This window comes from Zea mays, chromosome 7 (genome assembly GCF_902167145.1).
Source record: "Zea mays cultivar B73 chromosome 7, Zm-B73-REFERENCE-NAM-5.0, whole genome shotgun sequence".
In the NCBI taxonomy this organism is placed as follows: Eukaryota; Viridiplantae; Streptophyta; class Magnoliopsida; order Poales; family Poaceae; genus Zea; species Zea mays.
Genome location: NC_050102.1, coordinates 114,938,126 through 114,961,165, shown reverse-complemented (window position 1 = coordinate 114,961,165; position 23,040 = coordinate 114,938,126). Strand labels below are relative to the sequence as shown.

Below are 23,040 nucleotides of genomic sequence, written 5' to 3'. Positions count from 1 at the left end.
TAGATGCAACATGGGAGAGTACCTATATATGGATAACCATCTGTCTTTGGGTCTCGTCTTCCGGCTGACCGCCTAACCCAAACATACATTTATGGTGTGTTTGGTTGAGGAGCTACTGTGTTTCCAGAGGTACCATGCACCTAGGATAATTGCCGAGTTGAAGCCCTTTCTAACGGATCTTGAAAGGTGCTTGCTAGCCCTCTTGGACACTTTGAACCCTATGTGTTTGCCATGTACCTAGGCAGTATCATTTTGCCAAGGTGTTTGAGAGGAAAACCCTATGCGAGTCAGCACTTTGAACCAAAATTCCCTTGTAAACACACAACTAGTGAGAATATGTTGAATATTCTCCTCCTCCTGGTCACAAAAGACACACCATGGGGATGAGGCAACCCCTTTTTGGCTAAACGATAAACTATCCAACATTTGTTCCTAACAACAAGGCTCAGGAAGATTTTGCATTTAGGGGGAGCACACGATTTCCAAATGCATTTCCCGTGCTCAAAAGCTAGGGACCTTTGAAAAAAAGGCCAAGTAAGCTGATCAAGCGAGTAGATTCCTGAGCTTGTGAGCTTCCAAAAATGTTGGTCCTCATGATCAAATAGAATGATTTCCTGGACAACATCCCAAAGAAGAAAAAACTCATAAAGCTCGACGACGAATAAATTTCATTAATGTCATTAACCCATCGATTGTCCTCTAGAGCCTCGATCACCAATCTCTTACTCTTAGGGTTAGTTTAGGAACTACGTTTTCACAAGGGATTCATATTTCCCAAAGGAAAATAAACTAATTTCCCTTGGAAAAATAAAAATCCCGTGGGAAAATGGGGTTCCAAAACTAGCCCTTAATCTTTTTCAGAACTACAGTCATAAGAGAAGGAGCTAAATCTGATACTCTGTAACCTCTGATCCATTTATCTGACTAAAACAACGTGTTATTGCCATTGCAAGGGCGTTGGGAAGGATAGGAATTTCCAATCCTTTCCAAGGCCTCATAACATCATTTTTTCTTTCCACAACCATCGGATTTGCAAGGCCTAGCTTGTCCAACTTATAAGTTGTTCTGGACAAGGATTAAATGAAACTTGTAAAATATTGACTACAAATAATCGTTTTGTTATTTAGCTTTGAAACCTAATAGTCATATGTGTCGATTTATCCTAAAAAGTACTTTTACGAAAGTATAAATGTATTAAGAGTTCATTTGTATTTAAAAAAAAATATTGGTCAAAGCTATATTTTGGAGTACCTGTCGTTTTCCTAAACGACTTATAATTTGCACCTTGAGGGAGTATTAAATACTACAAGGTGCACCCACAACATTGACAACCATGTCTGCGTGCAGTGCTAAACTTTGCTCCTAGCTTCAATATATGACAACATGCCAGCCTAGGACTTCACAGAATAGAAACCGAAAAATCTTTGTCGGTCATTTAACTTCGGTCAGCTTGTCTATGTGCCGACATTTGATTCATTGAGTACTCTTGCTCAGTGTGGCACTCTACAAATATTTTGCCGAGTATATTTTGTTTTGTCTGCCGTCTTCAGTAGTGAGAGGGTCGATCTCGACGCCGTTGAGGCGTTGAAAGCTCCGGAGCCCGGAGGGTCCGATGGCCCCAAAGCCTCCTACGTTAAGACACCTCGGAAAGACTACGATGCCCTAGACGTATTTAATACGTTGACGCCTATATATAATTTATTTAATTTAGTTAGATAAAATATGTCATATATATTAAATCTAACATAAGAGACATATATTTAGCATACAGAAATAACAATAATCGGATCATCATTATTATTATACAAAGCCAGTCATTCCATCATCATGCACTGCACGTACCCATTGTAGCAGTTCGTTCCTCTGTCTGGCTCAGTAGTAGCCCAGTCTAAGCTGAAGATCCAGACGCTCTTCCGCGCCATCGCCATGACTGCACGCTCCTATCCTCAACTCTAAGTTCTTCCCCTCGACGTCCTTGGTCGTGGGGAGCGATGCGGAGGAGAAACGGTTGCCCGCCAGCTTTGCCACTGGAACAGACAAGCCTCCGTCGCTGCTGGCAGCACCATGCGCTAGCAGCGACGACAAGCTGAGCTCAAGGTCAAGAACTGATGTGCAACTAGGATTAGGGTTTGGATGGGGAGCAGCAATACGGTGTGAAGTGTACTGTTGGTGGATCAGTCTGGCCCTGTCCAGCCTGTGGATGTTCATGTGGCCTCCCAGCCCTTGTGCTGATCTGAACTCCTTCTTGCAATACCCGCAGGTGTACGACGACGACGACGACGACGACCTTACCTGTGGCGGCAGCCATGAGGAGGCGGCGGACAAGCTCAAGTTGTCACTGCAAGGCGACTGTTGTTGTTGCTGCAGTTTCATTTGGGCGCCGTCATCTTCTCCCTCCATAGCTGCTAGCTAGTCGAGTGGCGCGCGTGTGCCTAACCTAGCTAACTACCTTTGGAGAATGGACAAATGGAGGGAGCTGACTACTGAGTGAGAGAGTGCTATAAACTAAAGCTGGGCTAGCGAGCTATAAGAAGAGTGAAGGGCATGTATATATATACACACACATTATCGCATGAAGAGGCAAGATAGAGCACACCTACATTTTAGACAGGAAAAAAACAAAAACAAAAACAAAAACAAAAATGGTCTGCATGCGTCCATCGGTCCATGCGTCCTGGGCCGGGCCCCGCGCTCTCCCCGCTGCTGCGAAAGCGACACACAGACGTGATCCGTCGTTCCATTGAACCCGACCTGCTGATGCCTCCGATACCCAAACTTTGTGAGTTTGCAGATGTAGGCTGCGAGCTAGCTAGGTGCTTCCGGGCATAGCTACAGAACCTGCACCCATGCCATGCATGGAGCGGGCGGGGCGGCAAAACAAAAGGCTGCGCATGCACCGGTGTCACACGACGCGCAGATGGCCCGGCACACACAACTTTGACCACGTTGAGATTGTGAGATCAGCCACGTATCGTATGATGATATACTCGCTCCGTCTTAAAATAATATTCGTTTTAACTATTGTTTTTTATCTATATATTCAAATAAATGATGATAAATCTAGACACATATACAAAATATCAAGAATTGTTTGAATCCAATAATTCACTAAAACAAATTTTAATTTGGAACAGAGAGTATAAGATATAAGTTTTATCTTATCTAGTTGTTAGGCTAGACGTGTGGAAGAAAAATAGATCTACACTGCAAGGATGAATCTAGGTGGGAAAGGGGAAAACAAGAAAAGAAATAGAAAAGTTGGGATTAATAAAGGACCGCAAAATAAAGGAGGAGAACGTCATAGGTGCCTCCTCTTTCTCTCCCTTGGCTGTTCAGCCACGTATTGTATGGCGGTGGAGAGTCACGACATACAATATACAAGACTTATCTGGTTGTTAGAGGAGACGTGGGGGAGAAAAATATATCTACGCCGCCGCCGCGACGACTGGCGAGTCGGAGGCCAGCTAGATGGCCTGCTCGAGGTCCTCTACATCCTCTATGGCGATGTAGAAGAATCTGGGTAAGAGAGGGCGTAGACAAGAAAATAGATGGAAAGTTGGAGATGAAGTGCTCGTGGTTGTTGCTTGGTTACACATACAAGAGATAAGCGTATCTGGTTGTTAGGCCAAATGTGATGAAAAAATAGATCTACCTGTTTCGGATTTGACGCCCGACAATGAAACTATAAAGATAAAGATGGGATAGATTAGAAGAAATATAATGAATTTTTTTAGAAAAGGAGGATTGTGGAAACTAGAGAAACTGATGTTTTATAGGAATTAGGATTTGTTTTTCAACATCAGCGATTTCGATGATGGCAATTTTAGTCTACATGTGGCCGATCAGATGCAAGGGATAAAAAATGTTTTATCTCGGACATATGAAACTGGTTTTAATTTTTCCCTTAAATCATGCTCTCACTACCAGAATCCGAGGCTTTGCCGAGTGTCGGCCTCTTTGCCGAGTGCCCCGGCACTCGGCAAAGAAGGCTTTGCCGAGAGCCGCACTCGGTAAAGTTAGGCTCTCGGCAACGAGCCTCTTTACCGAGTGCTGGACACTCGGCACAGGACCCCACTCGGCAAAGACATGTTTGCCGAGTGTCAAACACTCGGCAAAGGGGGCGCTCGGCAAAGGGTCGTCAGCGGCCGTCCCAAAGCTGACGGCCGTCAGTCTTTGTCGAGAGCCGAGGGTTGGCACTCGGCAAAGAGTCTTCTTTGCCGAGTGCCAAGTAGTGGGCACTCGGCAAAGGACTAGAGTCTTCTCTAGACACTCGGCAAAGTATATTTTTATTTTTTTGATTTTGTCTCCCAAACTTTTTGTGGTATGTTCCTACACTATGTAGACCTACATGTTTCCTACACTCGGCAAAGGCGTGTATATGGAGCCTTTGATCGATGAATTGGTACGTGCCTGGGAGGAAGGGGGATGGAAGTATGACCGAGCTACGAAGGCAAACTTCAGAATGCATGTTTGGTACCAGTACTCCATGCATGACTTATCGGCGCATGGGCTATTCTGTGCCTGGTGTGTTCACGGTAAGTTCCCATGCCCAGTTTGCAAGGAAGCTGTCAGGTTCATTTGGTTGAAAAAGGGTGGCAAATATTCGTCCTTCGATAAACATCGACAATTTCTTCCTGCTGACCATCCATTCCGCCTAGACATCAAGAACTTTACGAAAGGTGTCGTAGTGACAGACCGCCCACCTGCAACGATGACTGGTGCCGAAATTCGACAACAGATAGATGGGCTCGTGGCCAATACAGAAGGTGGTTTTGTGGGATATGGTGAGCAGCATATGTGGACACATAAGTCTGGCTTGACTCGGCTCCCCTATTATGACGACCTGCTCCTTCCACACAACATTGACGTGATGCACACTGAAAAGAATGTTGCCGAGGCACTATGGGCAATAATTATGGACATTCCTGATAAGTCAAAGGATAATGTGAAGTCAAGAGTGGATCTGGCAGCGTTATGTGATAGACCAAAACTAGAGATGAAGCCGCCAAGTGGCGGAAAGACGTGGAGAAGGCCTAAGGCCGATTTCGTCCTAAGCAGGGCCCAGAGGAAGGAAGTACTTCAGTGGATCAAGATGTTGATGTTGCCTGATGGGTATGCAACTAACCTGAGTAGGGGGGTGAACTTATCTACTATGCGAGTCTTAGGGATGAAGAGTCATGACTTCCACATATGGATTGAACGGATTCTTCCTGCGATGGTTCGAGGCTATGTCCCTGAGCATGTCTGGCTAGCGCTTTCAGAGTTGAGCTATTTCTTCCATCAGCTTTGTGCAAAAGAGTTATCTCGGACCGTGGTTGCAGACTTGGAAAGATTGGCACCCGTGTTACTGTGTAAGCTTGAGAAGATATTTCCACCCGGCTTCTTCAATCCAATGCAGCATTTGATTCTTCATCTCCCCTGTGAGGCACGAATGGGGGGGCCCGTGCAGGGACGTTGGTGCTATCCAATTGAGAGATGTCTAAAGACTATTCGAAAGAAATGTAGAAATAAATGCAAAATCGAGGCTTCCATTGTAGAGGCATACATTCTAGAGGAGGTCTCAAACTTCACAACAACTTATTATGGTGACAAACTGCCGAGCGTGCATAATCCACCCCCTCGTTACAATGATGGCGACAATGAATCGAACCTTAGTATATTTCGAGGCCAACTCGAAAGCGCAAGTGGCTCGACCACCAAGACCCTGACACATGAAGAGTGGCGGCATATCATGCTATACGTATTGACCAACCTTGAAGAGGTGACGCCATACATGGAACAATTTCTTCATGAATTCTGGCGTCGATCAAGGGACCCCACTCCACAGGAATATGACGCTCTTCTTAGAAAGGGTGCGAGAAATGGGTTGCTCGATTTCAATTCCTGGTTCAAATGTAAGGTACATGCTTAGTTTGTAAAAGAGATACGTCTTTGAACTCAATTTAGCGTCTTTTAACTTGCGAATACTTGCAGGGCCAAAGAGATCCGTCTATGAGTGCCGAGTTGAGACAAGTAGCCAACGACTTTGCTTATAGGGTCAAGAAATATTCTGGGTATGACGTCAATGGATACCGTTTTCGCACAACAAACTATGACAAAAGTCGGTCCAATCGGAAAACAACGTGTTCTGGAGTCTTTACGCCCGGCCTTGACAATGTCGATTATTTTGGACGAATCGAAGAAATATATGAGCTCAATTTTTATGGTTCCAAACCTCTTACTCCAGTGATATTCAAATGTCATTGGTTTGACCCTCAAGTGATGAGACAGACACATTCTAATCTTGGGATAGTCAAAATTCGACAAGATTCCACCTTAGCAGGAGACGATGTCTATATCGTGGCCCAATAGGCCACACAAGTGTATTATCTCCCATATGCGTGTCAAACGAAAGAACATCTTAAGGGTTGGGATGTTGTGTATAAGGTATCGCCACACGGGAGGTTACCTGTTCCTAACGATGAAGATTACAACTTAGACCCGGACACATATGATGGAGAGTTCTTCCAAGAAGATGGGCTAGAAGGGCGATTTGAGATAGACTTAACCGAAGCTATTGGAATGGATGTAGATATTGAAATGGTTGTTGATGAGGAGGATGATGGGGTGCAAAATGATAATGACTTAGTAATCCTTGAAGGCAATGACATTAATGACGAACTTGCGTCTTCCGATGGTGTTGAGATTGAAATGGTTGATAGTGATTATGAGAGTTATGATCCGGCTAACCCCGACACATATGAAGATTATTTTTAATCGATGTAATGCTATATGACTTTTTATTTCGCACCTGTTTTTAAATACATCTTTTTATATGTGCTTATTTGTTTACTCTTAATTACAGGTTGTTGGACAAATATGGTCGGCGGTAATTGGCTGAGTAGGAGGAGGAGGGGGAGGAGGAGTAGGACGGCGGACGAGGCAGAGCAGGCAGCGCAGCAGTAGGCGGCGCCTTAGGACGACGACAACCAGCAGCAGGACGACTCAGGTTCAGGTGGCTCAAGTTCGAGGAGCATCTACCTACGAGGCCCCATGAGTCTCCCTCAGCGTCCCATACTTCGGGACAGGCGGCCGCTGATTCGGCCGGAAGGGGAGAGGTATGTAACTTTATGTTCTTCATTCTTGTTCATATTATGTGTTCAAAATCATAATATAAACTAATACTTTTTATTTATCACTTGGACAGGTCTTGACGGTTTTGGATTATGTTGGGGGTCATCGTCGCCCCCCAATGGCATCCTCGGCCTGCTGTGCAGGGAACACTTCCGTGGACTTGTGGAGTACGCCGGAGTGACGGGCCCAGCCTTCACCTTCGACCACTATGCCGTCGCCCCCGATGCAGTAGACCAGGACGGCCGGGAATTCAATAACAAGGCAGAGCGGGTGAAGCAAGAGCTGTGGGTAAGTCTTAGTATAATGTAAAATATGTCGCATTCGTTGCAAATTCTTGAAATAATGTATGGATACATCGTTTTTGTATGCGGGATTTCTTCAGATGCGATGCTGGATACGAGGCTAGGGCGGATGTGGTGGCCACCACGAGCTGTAAGAAGCTCGTCGTGGACATGCACTATGAGGCCTGAATCCAGGCCATCATCACCTACCACGGCTCCGTCCTTGGGGAGAGGGTGACCAAACCTCAAGCCCGAACCATGTCGTTGACCAGGGAGCAGTACCTGCAGGTAAAGTCATGCATGTTTGGTACTAGTACTCCATGCATGAATTTTATTTTATCTTCTGATATGCACTTTACGTGTTTATTTTGTAGATGATTCCATATTGGTGCGCCGCACATCCTCTGTGCTAGGAGCATATGGTGGATAGGTGGTGTTCGGCTGAGTGGGACGAGGCGCACACCGCTAGCCGGGAATGGCGTTTGATGATGCAAGGCCCCTCCCACCGCCAAGGCAGCCGGAGCCTGGGCCAATATGCCGAAGCATGGGTACGCCATCTTTTTTATTTAGATATATAGCACTGGGTTAGATATTATTTCTAACTATCTCGTTGGTTTTCGTTGGAGTCGGCGTCACATGGTGGCTGGCCTTGCTCCACCTTCTCGGCCTATGCTATGGCCCATAAGGGTAAGGCGACGTCCGACGTCACCTACAACCCAGATGACGGGCCCGAGGCCTACACCAACCCCGTCGTCTACAGCCGCCTCCATGACTACACCGCCATGGCATAGGAGGTCCATGTGCTCATGAGGGTCAGAGGAGGCAAGAGACATGGGCGGTACTGGATTGCCGACGGGGCAATCGACTCGTCCTCCACTCCCACTCTGTCTCAGGTTAGAGCAAGGAGCACAGGCTCAAGTCCAGCCATACGACCTCGGCACGACAGCTCACAACATCGCATACAACAACTCGAGGCTAGTGCTTCTGTAACTCGTCCTTCCTTTAGTTATATACCTACTCTTTGAGTTACTATAACATTGGCTTGTAATATTACAGACCCAACTAGAAGAAGAGAGGAGGGAACGTCATGAGATGGAGGCGAGGATGATGTGGAGCGGGAGGCGGAGCGCCGGGCAGATCATCAGAGGATGGCGGAGATGTTCCAGTACATGCAGAGCCTTGGCGCCGCACAGGGCATCGCTCTGCCACCTCCATTGTTCCCTCCAGTTGACCCTGCTCTCTTCCACACTCCTGTGAGTATCAAAATTGTAGTTAGATGTTTGTAATGCATCTGGTATAACACATGCAATCTCTTCTCTGTGCAGGGCCAATCTAGGGCGGCATCCAACAACCCTCCGGAAGGGTTCAACCCAACGCAGCCCTGGTCAAGCCGCCCACCTTCATGAGTGTTGAGTTTTCATTGTTTTAGACTTCAGAACTTGTGTATAATACTTATGTCTGTGTTTGATACTTATGTGAGAGCTTGCGACGTTTGAGACTTATGTTTGTGTTTGATACTTGTGTTGAACACTTATGTTTGTGATGGATATTTATGTTTGTGGTGACGGTTTTATGTTTGTGATGATATCTGTGATGTATATATGTAATATATGTGTGATATCTTTTGTTTGTGTGGATGGAATACAAAAAACAAATAAAAAAGGTATTGTCGGGGACCATAATTAGGGGTACCCTCAAGGCTCCTAATTCTCAGCTGGTAACCCCCATCAGCACAAAGCTGCAAAGGCCTGATGGGTGCGATTAAGTCAGGGATCAGTCCATTCGAGGGACTCGATCATGCCTCGCCCGAGCCTAGCCTCGGACAAGGGCAGCCGACCCCGGAGGATCTCCGTCTCGCCCGAGGCCCCCCTCCAGCGGCGAATGTGTTCCCGGCTCGCCCGAGGCCCTGTCTTCGCCAAGAAGCAACCCCGACCAAATCGCCGCACCGACCGACCAAGTTGCAGGAGCATTTAATGCAAAGGTGGTCCGACACCCTTACCCTGACGCGCGCCCCCCAGCCGGCAGAGCCGAAGTGACCGCTGTCACTTCGCCGCTCCACTGACCGGCCTGACAGAAGGACAGCGCCGCCTGCGCCACTCCGACTGCAGTGCTACTTGACAGAGGGAGACTGACAGGCAGTCAGGCCCGGCTAAAGGCGCCATCGGAAGCTCCGCTCCGCTCGACCCAGGGCTCGGACTCGGGCTATGTCCCGGAAGACGACGAACTCTGCCCGACCCAGGGCTCGGACTCGGGCTAAAGTCCCGGAAGACGGCGAACTCCGCTCCGCCCGACCCAGGGCTTGGACTCGGGCTAAAGTCCCGGAAGACGGTGAACTCCGCTCCGCCCGACCCAGGGCTCGGACTCGGGCTAAGTCCCGGAAGACGACGAACTCCGCCCGACCCAGGGCTCGGACTCGGGCTAAAGTCCCAGAAGACGGCGAACTCCGCTTCGCCCGACCCAGGGCTCGGACTCGGGCTCAGTCCCGGAAGACGGCGAACTCCGCTCTGCCCGACCCAGGGCTCGGACTCGGGCTAAGTCCCGGAAGACGACGAACTCCGCCCGACCCAGGGCTCGGACTCGGGCTAAAGTCCCGGAAGACGGCGAACTCCGCTCCGCCCGACCCAGGGCTCGGACTCGGGCTCAGTCCCGGAAGACGGCGAACTCCGCTCCGCCCGACCCAGGGCTCGGACTTGGGCTCAGCCCCAGAAGACGACGAACTCCGCTCCGCCCGACCCCAGGGCTCGGACTACGCCCTGACCTCAGCCGACGGTCTCCGCCTCGCCCGACCCGGGGGCTCGGACTCGACCTCGGCCACGGGAGACAGACTCGACCTCGGCTTCGGAGGAGCTACCACATCGCCCAACCTAGGGCGTAGACTAGCCACGTCAACAGGAGGCGCCATCATCACCCTACTCCGAGCTGACTCGGGCCGCAGGGAACAAGACCGACATCCCATCTGGCTCGCTCCGCCAGATAGGCAATGATGGCGCCCCGCATACTCTGTGACGACGGTGGCTCTCAGCCCCCTTACGGAAGCAAGAGGACGTCAGCAAAGACTCAACCGCTCCTACAGTTGTCCCTCCGTCAGGCTCCAGCACTCCTCCGACAGCCACGACATCACACCAGCAGGGTGCCAAAATCTCTCCGGCTGCCACGACGGCATGTACTTAGGGCACTAGCTCTCCTCCGCTAGACACGAAGCACTCTGCTATACCCCCCGTTGTACACCTGGATCCTCTCCTTACGCCTATAAAAGGAAGGACCAGGGCCCTCTTAGAGAGGGTTGGCCGCGCGGGGACGAGGACGAGACACGCGCTCGCTTGAGGCCGCTCGCTCCCTCTCCCGCGTGGACGCTTGTAACCCCCTACTGCAAGCGCACCCGACCTGGGCGCGGGACGAACATAAAGGGCGCGGGATTCCCACCTCTCTCACGCCGGTCTCCGGCCGCCTCGCTCTCCCCCCTTCGCGCTCGCCCTCGCACTCGACCCATCTAGGCTGGGGCACGCGGCGACATTCACTCGTCGGCTCAGGGACCCCCCGGTCTCGGAACGCCGACAGTTGGCGCGCTAGGTAGGGGCCTGCTGCGTGTTGACGAATAGCTTCCCGTCAAGCTCCAGATGGGCAGTCTCCAGCAACCTCTCCAACCCGGGACGGTGCTCCGTTTCGGGAGTCTTGAGTTCGTGTCCCTCGACGGCAGCTACGACATGATACTCCTTCCACCGCCGTGCGACAACGATAATGGCGGCCGACAACCCGCCCGCCGGCGGCGAAATCGACGACGTCTTCCCCGCATGGTGGAAGAACAACCTTCGAGCTCACCACGTCCTCTCCCCCGCCGACGGAGGAGGAGGCGGGGCAACCAAGGCCAAGCAGGAGGCAGTGCCTCGTTGGATGTCGAGCGAGTCGACGGCCCCAGCGCCCCAACGGGGGGCGCACCGGGCGTCGACCTCGCGTTTAAGACGAAGGCGAGCGCCGTCTCCCCGCGACACGCCAATCCCGAGCAAGCGGACGACGCCAGCACGCTCGCGAAAAGCTTGCTGGACGTCACCCTTGTACCTGAGACGACGGCGCAGTCAGTCCCCGACGCGACCTCATCGCCGCCCGTCGACCAAAAGGTACCGATCGATTCTCATCCCACGTCATTTGGATTTAGCCTCAACCCGCCTAGCGACCCCGCTTTGGCGGGCGCTCTCGTAGAGGCGAGTCCAAACCCACTGGGGTTTCGTATGCGGTCACCTTGGGACCGGCTGACGGACGTCTCGACCTACGGGCCCTCTGGGTCCGAGGAAGACGACGAGCCCAGCATCTATTGGGATTTCTCTGGACTTGGCAACCCCAGCGCCATGCGGGACTTCATGACTGCATGTGACTACTGCCTCTCCGACTGTTCCGACGGTAGCCGTAGCCTCGGCGACGAGGACTGCGGCCCAAGTCACGAATGCTTCCACGTCGATCTAGGGGGTCCCTCCGAAGGCAACCATCTCGGCATGCCGGAGGACGGTGATCTCCCTAGGCCGGTGCCTCGCGTTGACATCCCACGGGAGCTAGCTGTGGTCCCCGTTCAGGCGGGGGGCCATGACCCACAGCTCGAGCAAATCCGCGGGGTGCAGGCCAGGCTCGACGAGGGAGCAGGAGCGCTTGAGCCGATCCGCCGGGACATCGGGCAGGCATGGGCGGGACAACCCCCGGCCGGAGAAATACGTCATCTACCCCAGGGCTTCCAGCACCGCATCGCCGACGACGTTAGGGTCAGGCCACCACCCGCATCTAGTGGGGTAGGCCAGAACCTGGCTGCAGCAGCGATGCTTCTCCATGCGATGCCGGAGCCATCAACCACCGAGGGGCGGCGAATCCAGGGAGAGCTCAAGAATCTCTTGGAAGGCACCGCGGTCCGACGGGCCGAGAGCTCTGCCTCCCAAAGGTAGGGGTACCCCTCGGAACCTCATGCCGCGACTTCCCGATTCATGAGGGAAGCCTCGGTCTACACCGGGCGCACGCGCAACACCGCGCCTGCGGCCCCGGGTCGCCTCGGCAACGAGCACCATCACCGCGACCGTCGGGCCCACCTCGACGAGAGGGTGCGCCGAGGCTACCACCCTATGCGTGGGGGATGCTACGACAGCGGGGAGGATCGGAGTCCCTCGCCCGAACCACCCGGTCCGCAGGCCTTCAGCCGGGCCATCCGACGGGCACCGTTCCCGACCCGGTTCCGACCCCTGACTACTATCACAAAGTACTCGGGGGAGACGAGACCGGAACTGTGGCTCGCGGACTACCGTCTGGCCTGCCAACTGGGTGGAACGGACGATGACAACCTCATCATCCGCAACCTCCCCCTGTTCCTCTCCGACACCGCTCGCGCCTGGTTGGAGCACTTGCCTCCGGGGCAGATCTCCAACTGGGGCGACCTAGTCCAAGCTTTCGCCGGCAATTTCCAGGGCACGTACGTGCGCCCCGAGAATTCCTGGGACCTCCGAAGCTGCCAACAGCAGCCGGGAGAGTCTCTCTGGGACTACATCCGGCGATTCTCGAAGCAGCGCACCGAGCTGCCCAACATCACCGACTCGGATGTCATCGGCGCGTTCCTCGCTGGCACCACCTGCCGCGACCTGGTGAGCAAGCTGGGCCGCAAGACCCCCACCAGGGTGAGCGAGCTGATGGACATCGCCACCAAGTTCGCCTCCGGCCAGGAGGCGGTCGAGGCTATCTTCCGGAAGGACAAGCAGCCCCAGGGCCGCCCTTCGGAAGATACTCCCGAGGCGTCAACTCATCGCGGCGCCAAGAAGAAGGGCAAGAAGAAGTCGCAAGCGAAACGCGACGCCGCCGACGCGGACCTTGTCGCCGCCGCCGAGTACAAGAACCCTCGGAAGCCCCCCGGAGGTGCCAACCTTTTCGACAAGATGCTCAAGGAGCATGCCCCTATCACCAGGGGCCCATCAAGCACACCCTTGAGGAGTGCGTCATGCTTCGGCGCCACTTCCACAGGTCCGGGCCGCCCGCGGAGGGTGGCAGGGCCCACAACGACGACAAGAAGGAAGATCACCAGGCAGGAGAGTTCCCCGAGGTCCGTGACTGCTTCATGATCTACGGTGGGCAAGCGGCGAATGCCTCGGCTCGGCACCGCAAGCAAGAGCGTCGGGAGGTCTGCTCGGTGAAGGTGGCGGCGCTAGTCTATCTAGACTGGTCCGACAAGCCCATCACCTTCGACCGAGACGATCACCCCGACCATGTGCCGAGCCTGGGGAAATACCCGCTCGTCGTCGACCCCGTCATCGGCGACGTCAGGCTCACCAAGGTCCTCATGGACGGAGGCAGCAGCCTCAACATCATCTACGCCGAGACCCTCGGGCTCCTGCGTGTCGATCTGTCCTCCGTCCGAGCAGGCGCTGCGCCCTTCCATGGGATCATTCTCGGGAAGCGCGTCCAGCCCCTCGGACAACTCGACCTTCCCGTCTGCTTCGGAACACCCTCCAACTTCCGAAGGGAGACCCTGACGTTCGAGGTGGTTGGGTTCCGAGGAACCTACCACGCGGTACTGGGGAGGCCATGCTACACGAAGTTCATGGCCGTCCCCAACTACACCTACCTGAAGCTCAAGATGCCGGGCCCCAACGGGGTCATCACCGTCGGCCCCACGTACAAACACGCGTTCGAATGCGACGTGGAGTGCGTGGAGTACGCCGAGGCCCTTGCCGAGTCCGAGGCCCTCATCGCCGACCTGGAGAGCCTCTCGAAGGAGGTGCCAGACGTGAAGCATCATGCTGGCAACTTTGAGTCAGCGGAGACGGTTAAGTCCGTCCCCCTCGACCTCAGCGGCGACGCCTCCAAGCAGATCCGGATCGGCTCCGGGCTCGATCCCAAATAGGAAGCAGTGCTCGTCGACTTTCTCCTCGCGAACGCCGACGTCTTCGCGTGGAGTCCCTCGGACATGCCCGGCATACCGAGGGATATCGCCGAGCACTCGCTGGACATCCGAGCCGGAGCCCGACCCGTCAAGCAGCCTCTGCGCCGATTCGACGAGGAGAAGCGCAGAGCCATAGGCGAGGAGATCCACAAGCTAATGGCGGCAGGGTTCATCAAAGAGGTATTCCATCCCGAATGGCTTGCCAACCCTGTGCTTGTGAGAAAGAAAGGAGGGAAATGGCGGATGTGTGTAGACTACACTGGTCTCAACAAAGCATGTCCGAAGGTTCCCTACCCTCTGCCTCGCATCGACCAAATCGTGGATTCCACTGCTGGGTGTGAAACCCTGTCTTTCCTTGATGCCTACTCGGGGTATCACCAAATCAGGATGAAAGAGTCCGACCAGCTCGCGACTTCTTTCATCACACCCTTCGGCATGTACTGCTATGTCACCATGCCGTTCGGCTTGAGGAATGCGGGCGCGACGTACCAGCGGTGCATGAACCATGTGTTCGGCGAACACATTGGCCGCACGGTCGAGGCCTACGTCGATGACATCGTAGTCAAGAAGAGGAAAGCCTCCGACCTCCTTTCTGACCTTGAAGCGACATTCCAATGTCTCAAGGCGAAAGGCGTCAAGCTCAATCCCGAGAAGTGTGTCCTCGGGGTGACCCGAGGCATGCTCTTGGGCTTCATCGTCTCCGAGCGGGGCATCGAAGCCAACCCGGAGAAGATCGCAACCATCACCAGCATGGGGCCCATCAAGGACTTGAAAGGCGTACAGAGGGTCATGGGATGTCTCGCGGCTCTGAGCCGCTTCATCTCACGCCTCGGCGAAAGAGGTCTACCTCTGTGCCGCCTCTTGAGGAAGGCCGAGTGCTTCACTTGGACCCCCGAGGCCGAGGAAGCCCTCGGGAACCTGAAGGCGCTCCTCACAAAGGCGCCTATCTTGGTGCCCCCAGCTGCTGGAGAAGCCCTCTTGGTCTACGTCGCCGCGACCACTCAGGTGGTTAGCGCCGCGATTGTGGTCAAGAGGCAAGAAGAGGGGCATGCATTGCCCGTTCAGAGGCCAGTCTACTTCGTCAGCGAGGTACTGTCCGAAACCAAGATACGCTACCCACAAGTTCAGAAGCTGCTGTACACGGTGATCCTAACGCGGCGCAAGCTGCGACACTACTTCGAGTCTCATCCGGTAACTGTGGTGTCATCCTTCCCCCTGGGGGAGATCATCCAGTGCCGAGAGGCCTCGGGTAGGATTGCAAAGTGGGCGGTGGAAATCATGGGCGAGACAATCTCGTTCGCTCCGCGGAAGGCCATCAAGTCCCAGGTCTTGGCGGACTTCGTAGCTGAATGGGTCGACACCCAGCTACCGACGGCTCCGATCCAACCGGAGCTCTGGACCATGTTCTTCGACGGGTCGCTGATGAAGACAGGAGCCGGCGCAGGCCTACTCTTCATCTCGCCCCTCGGGAAGCACATACACTATGTGCTACGCCTCCATTTCCCGGCATCCAACAATGTGGCTGAGTACGAAGCTCTGGTCAACGGGTTGCGGATCGCCATCGAGCTAGGGGTCCGACGCCTCGACGCTTGCGGTGACTCGCAGCTCGTCATCGACCAAGTCATGAAGAACCCCCACTGCCGCGACCCGAAGATGGAGGCCTACTGCTGTCACACCCGGGTTTCGGGGCACCAAGACCCGGGCGCGAACATAATCACCAGGTGTGCTGGGACCAAGTCTCACACATATGATGAATCATGGCACAGGATCGAATGTCACATCTTTACTATATAATAGGAGTTCTATACAAAATAAATAATTACATTATAAGGAGAAAACGGTCCAGCAACCCAAAGTTGACTGGGAGACGACGACCTAGACCTCTCACGAACACATCGCAGCATCCTCCATGCGCCTCATCCTACGGTACCTGTTCTTGACCTGTGGGGGGGTGTGAGACAGCAAGAGTGAGCTCACATACGTTCATCGCTCAACAAGTTGTGGGGAATAATGTGCATGAACTCTCCAAAAGTGGGAGCTCACGTGAAGTGTAAGGCTTACCAAAGAGGATGGTTAGAGCTGAGCATTGCTTTTAAAGTTGGTCAAAATTTTATTAGCAGTTACTAAGTATAAGTAAATACCAACCCAATTAAATAGTAGAACAAAAGTAACAACCTCACCTGCGATGCAATGCATATGACAAATTGAATTTAGTTCCATAATTTAATCATGTGAGGGTCCAAGCTGCTCATGACCGTGAGCACGGCTAGTATACCAGTTTTACACTGCAGAGGTTGCGCATCTTTACCCACAAGTCATGTTACCCATCTGCCAAGGGATCGTGACTTCCCATACACCTCTACCGAGGAGGCGAGGCAGGGTAACACTACGAGGCCTTTACAAAGTTCCACTAGCTTCAGAAAACCCGCTACAGTTTATAGGAAGCTCCAATGCAGGGTTCTTGCCTGACCGCCATCGCAGCAAAATCAACCAAGGACCTCCCTACACTGACCACTCCCCTACTGCCCTTGCCCCTTTCGGGTAAGGTAGTCTTCCACTAGCTTTCCTAATTAATCAGCCAAGGGCGTCCCATTAAACCCTTGTGGTAGCACTGTTTTCCCGGGTGGTCGCTCCATGTTCCAATTAACATAATGATCTTATCATGAACAGTAATAATAAACATATAATAAAAGTGTGATCATGAATAATGTACCTTCATACCCAAAACCACATAAAGCACTAGCAAGTACTACCCAAAAAGTTCAGTGGTAAACAAGGTATAAAGATAGACAATCTAGGGTAACCTATTGGGTCCCATCAAAATTAACCTATGCAGATCATTATGATTAATCAGAACATGGCTGGGTAAAAAGAAGTGATCAAGGGCACAACTTGCCTGAGACTTGAGATTTCAGGTACCAGGATGATCTTCAGATTCTCGTGACCTCACTGCTAGTCGTAGTAATACAAACATACATGGTATAGGCAAAATTAACATCACCCCAAACATAAGAACAAACTGAATAATAATAATCTACGCTGATACGAGACTAACGGAACTTGAACGAATCCAATCGGAGTTAAAACGGAGGAGTTATGATTTTATGAAGATTCTATGTGTTTTGTACAAGATTAAATGGGATATAAATTTTGATGTGACTTTCATGTCAAAACAGTAGTACTAGATGATAGACAATAATATTACAAAATTATAGGAATTGGAACGGATTAATTTGGGCTTAATATGAATTTTCTATGAATTACCCAAGTTTTACAATTATTTTTATACTCAAAATCAATTTCTAAATCTATTTTTCTGGTTTTATTTAATTCCTGGACTGCGCCTCAAAATCTGAGAACAGCAGGGGGCTTGGGGTAAAACTCCTAAGACACAGAGCATAGTCACGTAGGATGGCGGGTTGATTCTTATATAGTACAGGGACTCTTTTGAAAAACACGTAGCCGAAAGGGTATCGTTGAATGGTGGCCGTCCGATCTAAACCAAGGGCTCAAATTAAATCAGTCTCACTTGAACCGGTAAGCTCTCAGAACCATAGGATCAAGGATCGACGGCTCAGATCTAATTGGACAAACCGGTATTTCATGATCTAATCTCAGCCACTCAATTTCATATCCACGATTTAGATCGGATCGGGCCAAAGTAACATGAACCATTTAATCTAAGCCGAACACAGGGAGATCAACGGCCCTCGCATCATCACCTACCCCAGACCGAGCTGAGCGACTGCCCCAACAGCGACGGCGCCACGAGGCAGTGAACGCCGGCGAGCAATGTGCCCCGGCCACATAGCTCAATCCCTAGAACCGATCGAATACTCGCGGAGTGTAGGACAATGCGAACGCAATAGAGTACTTCTTACCGGAAGTCGACGTGTGGAAATCACCGGCCACAGCGGCAGCGGCATAGCAGACCACCACGGACTCCGGCAAGCGATTCCTTCCGAGCCAGTGGCCCCAACCGCCCGACGATGCAACGGGAGCATCCGCAAGGTTAGGCGAGTCTCCCCGACCTGACAGAGGGCCCGCGACGATGGTGAAAGCACTCGACCACCATGGCGGCACCTCCCTCTGCGCCCACGCCCACGTTCCGAGGTCGAGGAAAGCACAAAGATGGAGCGGTGGAGGGGAAAAGAGGTTTATGATATATATAGGCACGAGGAAGGCCGAACCCGGTCCTGAGGTCCGCGTAGATCACGGAGGTTGGGTGCGCAGGTGGCGCACGACCGGGCAATGCCGAATCCGTCGTGGTTTGTTGCAGCGGCCAATGGAACTTGGGGTGGGGATGGACCTGGCGACTGGTGAGGATTTTGGTTGGGCGGCGGTAGATCAGGGGCACATCGCGGCCACCAGGGCGCCATGGTTGAGCGTTGCAGCGCGGCGCACGGAGCCAAAGCCAGGAATCCGCGTGTTCAGTTGGGGAAGAAGCGGCTCTGGGGTGGCCCACCGGCAGAGGTCCTAGGTGAGTCTGGCGCGCGCGCACAAGGGCTGAGAAGTGGGGCTCGCCTGTAAGTGTAACGGCGCTTAGTGGGCTATGCGAGAGTGGAGGTGAAGGGAAGTGGGCCGCCGGTGGGGACAATCGGCCCAGTGGCCGAACTCGTTTATTCTTTTCTCTTTTTTTCTATTTTTGATTTTCTTTCTTTTATTTTATTTTGACTTCTTTTCAAATTCAAATGTAAATCTGGCACTGTGGCAAATTTATCTTCAAACTACCTTGCACATTTAAAGTACTAACTCTGAAAATATACTTCTAGGTATATTTTATGTAATTCTCTTATTCCTCTATTTCTTTTCTGACTTCCCTTTTAGCTCTTTTTTTTATTTCCAAATCCTATAATTGAATTTGAATTAATTCCCTAATCCTCATTATTAATGTGCCTTTAGTAATATTATCAGTATTATTAACTATACAAGCAAAGCTCCTACATGAGACATGATTTATTTTAGTGGTCTTAATCATTTGTTTTTCTCATATATGGTTTTTACCATGTGATGATGAGTATGAGGCAAGGCATAGGTTGAGATGTACTTGCTTATTTTTATTTTATCTACAAATTGGGTGTTACAACTGCGATGAGGTTCGGTGCCTGGAAGACAAGTTCTACGGGCTCGAGCTCAACCACATCGCTCGACGCTACAACGAGACTACGAACGAGCTGGCTAAAATAGCCTCGGGGCGAACGACGTTCCACCGGACGTCTTCTCCCGGGATCTGCATCAACCCTCCGTCAAGATCGACGACACGCCCGAGCCCGAGGCACCCTCGGCCCAGCCCGAGGCAACCTCGGCCCAGCCCGAGGTACCCTCGGATCAGTCCGAGGCACCCTCGGCTCGGCCCGAGGCATCCTCGGTTCAACCAGAGGTACCCTCGGCCCCCGAGGGCGAGACGCTGCACATCGAGGGGGAGCAAAGCGGGGTCACGCCTGATCAAAACTGGTAGACCCCGTACCTGCAATATCTCCACCGAGGAGAGCTACCCCTCGACCGAGCCGAGGCTCGGCGGGTGGCGCAGCGCGCCAAGTCGTTCATCTTGCTGGGTGATGAGAGGGAGCTCTACCACCGCAGCCCCTCCGGCATCCTCCAGCGATGCATCTCCATCGCCGAAGGTCAGGAACTCCTGCGAGAGATACACTCGGGGGCTTGCGGCCATCACGCAGCGCCTCGAGCCCTTGTCGGGAATGCTTTCCGACAAGGCTTCTACTGGCCGACGGCGGTGGCCGACGCCACTAGAATTGTCCGCACCTGCGAAGGGTGTCAGTTCTACGCAAGGCAGACCCACCTGCCTGCTCAGGCTCTGCAGACGATACCCATCACCTGACCTTTCGCTGTGTGGGGTCTAGATCTCGTCGGCCCCTTGCAGAAGGCACCCGGGGCTACACGCACCTGTTGGTCGCCATCGACAAATTCTCCAAGTGGATCGAGGTCCGACCCCTGAACAGCATCAGGTCCGAGCAGGCGGTGGCGTTCTTCACCAACATCATCCATCGCTTCGGGGTCCCGAACTCCATCATCACCGACAACGGCACCCAGTTCACCGGCAGAAAGTTCCTGGACTTCTGCGAGGATCACCACATCCGGGTGGACTAGGGCGCCGTGGCTCACCCCATGTCAACTGGGCAAGTAGAGCGTGCCAACGGCATGATTCTACAAGGGCTCAAGCCTCGGATCTACAACGACCTCAACAAGTTCGGCAAGCGGTGGATGAAGGAACTCCCCTCGGTGGTCTGGAGTCTGAGGACGACGCCGAGCCGAGCCACGGGCTTCACGCCGTTCATCCTAGTCTATGGGGCCGAGGCCGTCTTGCCCACAGACCTGGAATACGGCTCCCCGAGGATGAGGGCCTACACCGACCAAAGCAACCAAGCTAGCCGAGAAGACTCGCTGGACCAGCTGGAGGAGGCTCGGGACAAGGCCTTACTACACTCGGCGCGGTACCAGCAATCCCTGCGACGCTACCACGCCCGAGGGGTCCGGTCCCGAGACCTCCAGGTGGGCGACCTGGTGCTTCGGCTGCGACAAGACGCCCGAGGGCGGCACAAGCTAACGCCCCCCTCGGAGGGGCCGTTCGTCATCGCCAAAATTCTGAAGCCCGGAACGTACAAGCTGGCCAACAGTCAAGGCGAGGTCTACGGCAACACTTGGAACATCCAACAGCTACATCGCTTCTACCCTTAAGATGTTTTCAAGTTGTTCATATACCTCGCACCCACGCAAAGTTTAGTCGTCAAGGAAGGGTCGGCCTCGCCTCGGCAAAGCTTGACCCTCCCTCGGGGGCTAAAAGGGGGGGGGGGAACCCCCTCTGCGTCGAAATTTTCCTCGAAAAAAGATCTTTTTTCTGCCAGAATGTCTTTCGTGCTTTTTGACTACTTCGAAAGTGGATCCTGAAAATGACGGAGTACACGTAAGCAGCCAAGGCTGACCGAGCCGAGGGACTCCTACGCCTCTGGGATACGGATACCTCACTCATCACCTTCTGCGATAAGTAACTCGCGTTCGGATAAGTGATTCTGCGGACCGAACAAGTCTTCTCGTTCGGAACCTCTTCTGCCGGAGCGATTCTTCGAGCCTTCCCGACTGCGTCGGTAACAGAACCCCAAGGACGGGTAAGAGTGCGCGTAAGCGGCAAGGCTGACCGAGCCGAGGGACTCCTACGCCTCCGGGATACGGATACCTCACTCATCACCTTCCGCGAGAAGCAACTCTCGCTCGCACAAACATTTCTGTTACCAATAAAAAGTCCAGATACTCGAAGCAAGAGGAAAAGAGACGCAGCTTTACAACACGGCGAGGGTGTGTTTTGGCCTCGACGGCCGCAGCAAACACACGCTACAAGACAATCCGATCCTGCAGGCTCGGGTCTTAACGCTGGAAGGGAGCAGCAGCGCCCTCGGCATCGACAACACCTTCGGCAAGGTCCGACCTAGCCTCGGACGGTGACGCGGTCCGAAGATCTCCACTCTGAAGGACGACGTCATCGCCACGCCCGGGCCATCGCTGCCAGGGTGTTCTCGCGAATCCGGCCCGAGCAGGCGGCTCGGCCGGTCACCCCGGGGCCTCGGCCAGCTGTCCTCCAAGGACGTCAGCCCGACCCAAGGCCTCGGCTGGTCAATTCCGGCGTCGGTCCCGCTAACGGACGACCCGGCCAGGCTCCGGCCAACCAGGTTTTCTTTTTGAGACAACTCCGCCTCTGTTCATGTTGACACCGCTACCCCTGGCCTCGGCTCATCGGAGAGCGGCCGAGGGGTTCCTTTAACTAAGCTAGAGAAGCCTCGGACAACAAGGCCGACCGAGCCGAGGGACTCCTACGCCTCCGGGATACGGATACCTCACTCGTCACCTTTACACGGGGCGACTCACGCTTGGCGAAGCAGTTCAGACAACCAACAGGCGAGTCTTAGCGCTCGAAAATGAGGAAAAAACACGGCTCCGAGCCAAAGCTACATACATGTTTAGGCCTCGACGGCCACATTGAACAAAAACACTGGCATTCAAAGTGCCATTACAAACGGAACTCCGGTTCCACCTCCGCAGGTACGAACAACCCCACTCGATGGGGGGGGCCTGCGGAGCAACAGAAGACCGACGGACGGCTCACCGTCGCCCGCTCCAGCAGCAGCGACAACGACCCCCTCTACGGGTGGCCGAACTACAGTGGTGATAGCCTCAGGGCGAACGCCGCTGCAACCCTGCCCTCGCCGACGCTCGAGGGGCGAGGACGAGTACAAAGGGCCGGAGGCCCGAAGCGCGGATGGTGGCGGTGATCCCGTCGGCGACGGGGACTTCTCGAGCCGCCTCCGCCTCGGCACCGACGACAGGGGCCGTCAGCCCGCCGGCAGATCCCCACTCGGATCCTCCCGGACGAGCAGGGCACCGACCTCCGCGCGGAGGCACCGTACCGGTGCAAAGGCAGGACCACCCTAGAACACGAACGCCGCCCTAGCAGCGCGCGACATCTTGGGCGGTCCTCCCGTGCACACGGCGCGGCAGCCGCCTTCCGGCAGGAGGGGGCACTGGGGCCAAGCCGACGAGCCCGACGCGCTGGGGCTGATGACGCCTGCCGTCGACCGGCCCCGCGTTGTCGAAGTCTGACCCGCCCGTAGGGCCAGCGAGCGCCTCTCGAACGCCGCAGGAGAGGGTGACCCACGAACCCGCGCGGGAGGTAGAGCTCCGGCTCAGCCCGACCTCCACCCCAGCGAGGATGATGAACATCCTTGAAGCTGAGGG

General features: G+C 53.6%; 1 protein-coding gene across 1 annotated transcript; it reads right to left on the bottom strand.

Annotated features, from left to right (window-relative positions):
* Positions 1–1,807: 1,807 nt before the first annotated feature.
* On the bottom strand, positions 1,808–2,523 carry ra1 (ramosa1). The gene has a single exon (NM_001149977.2). The coding sequence runs from the start codon at positions 2,398–2,400 to the stop codon at positions 1,873–1,875; it is 528 nt and encodes a 175-aa protein (NP_001143449.1). The 5' UTR covers positions 2,401–2,523; the 3' UTR covers positions 1,808–1,872.
* Between the last annotated feature and the right edge of the window lie 20,517 nt (positions 2,524–23,040).

What these genes read in the sequence shown, in the direction of transcription:
- ra1 (NM_001149977.2), bottom strand. Translation starts at nt 2,400, where the DNA reads ATGGAGGGAGAAGATGACGGCGCCCAAATGAAACTGCAGCAACAACAA.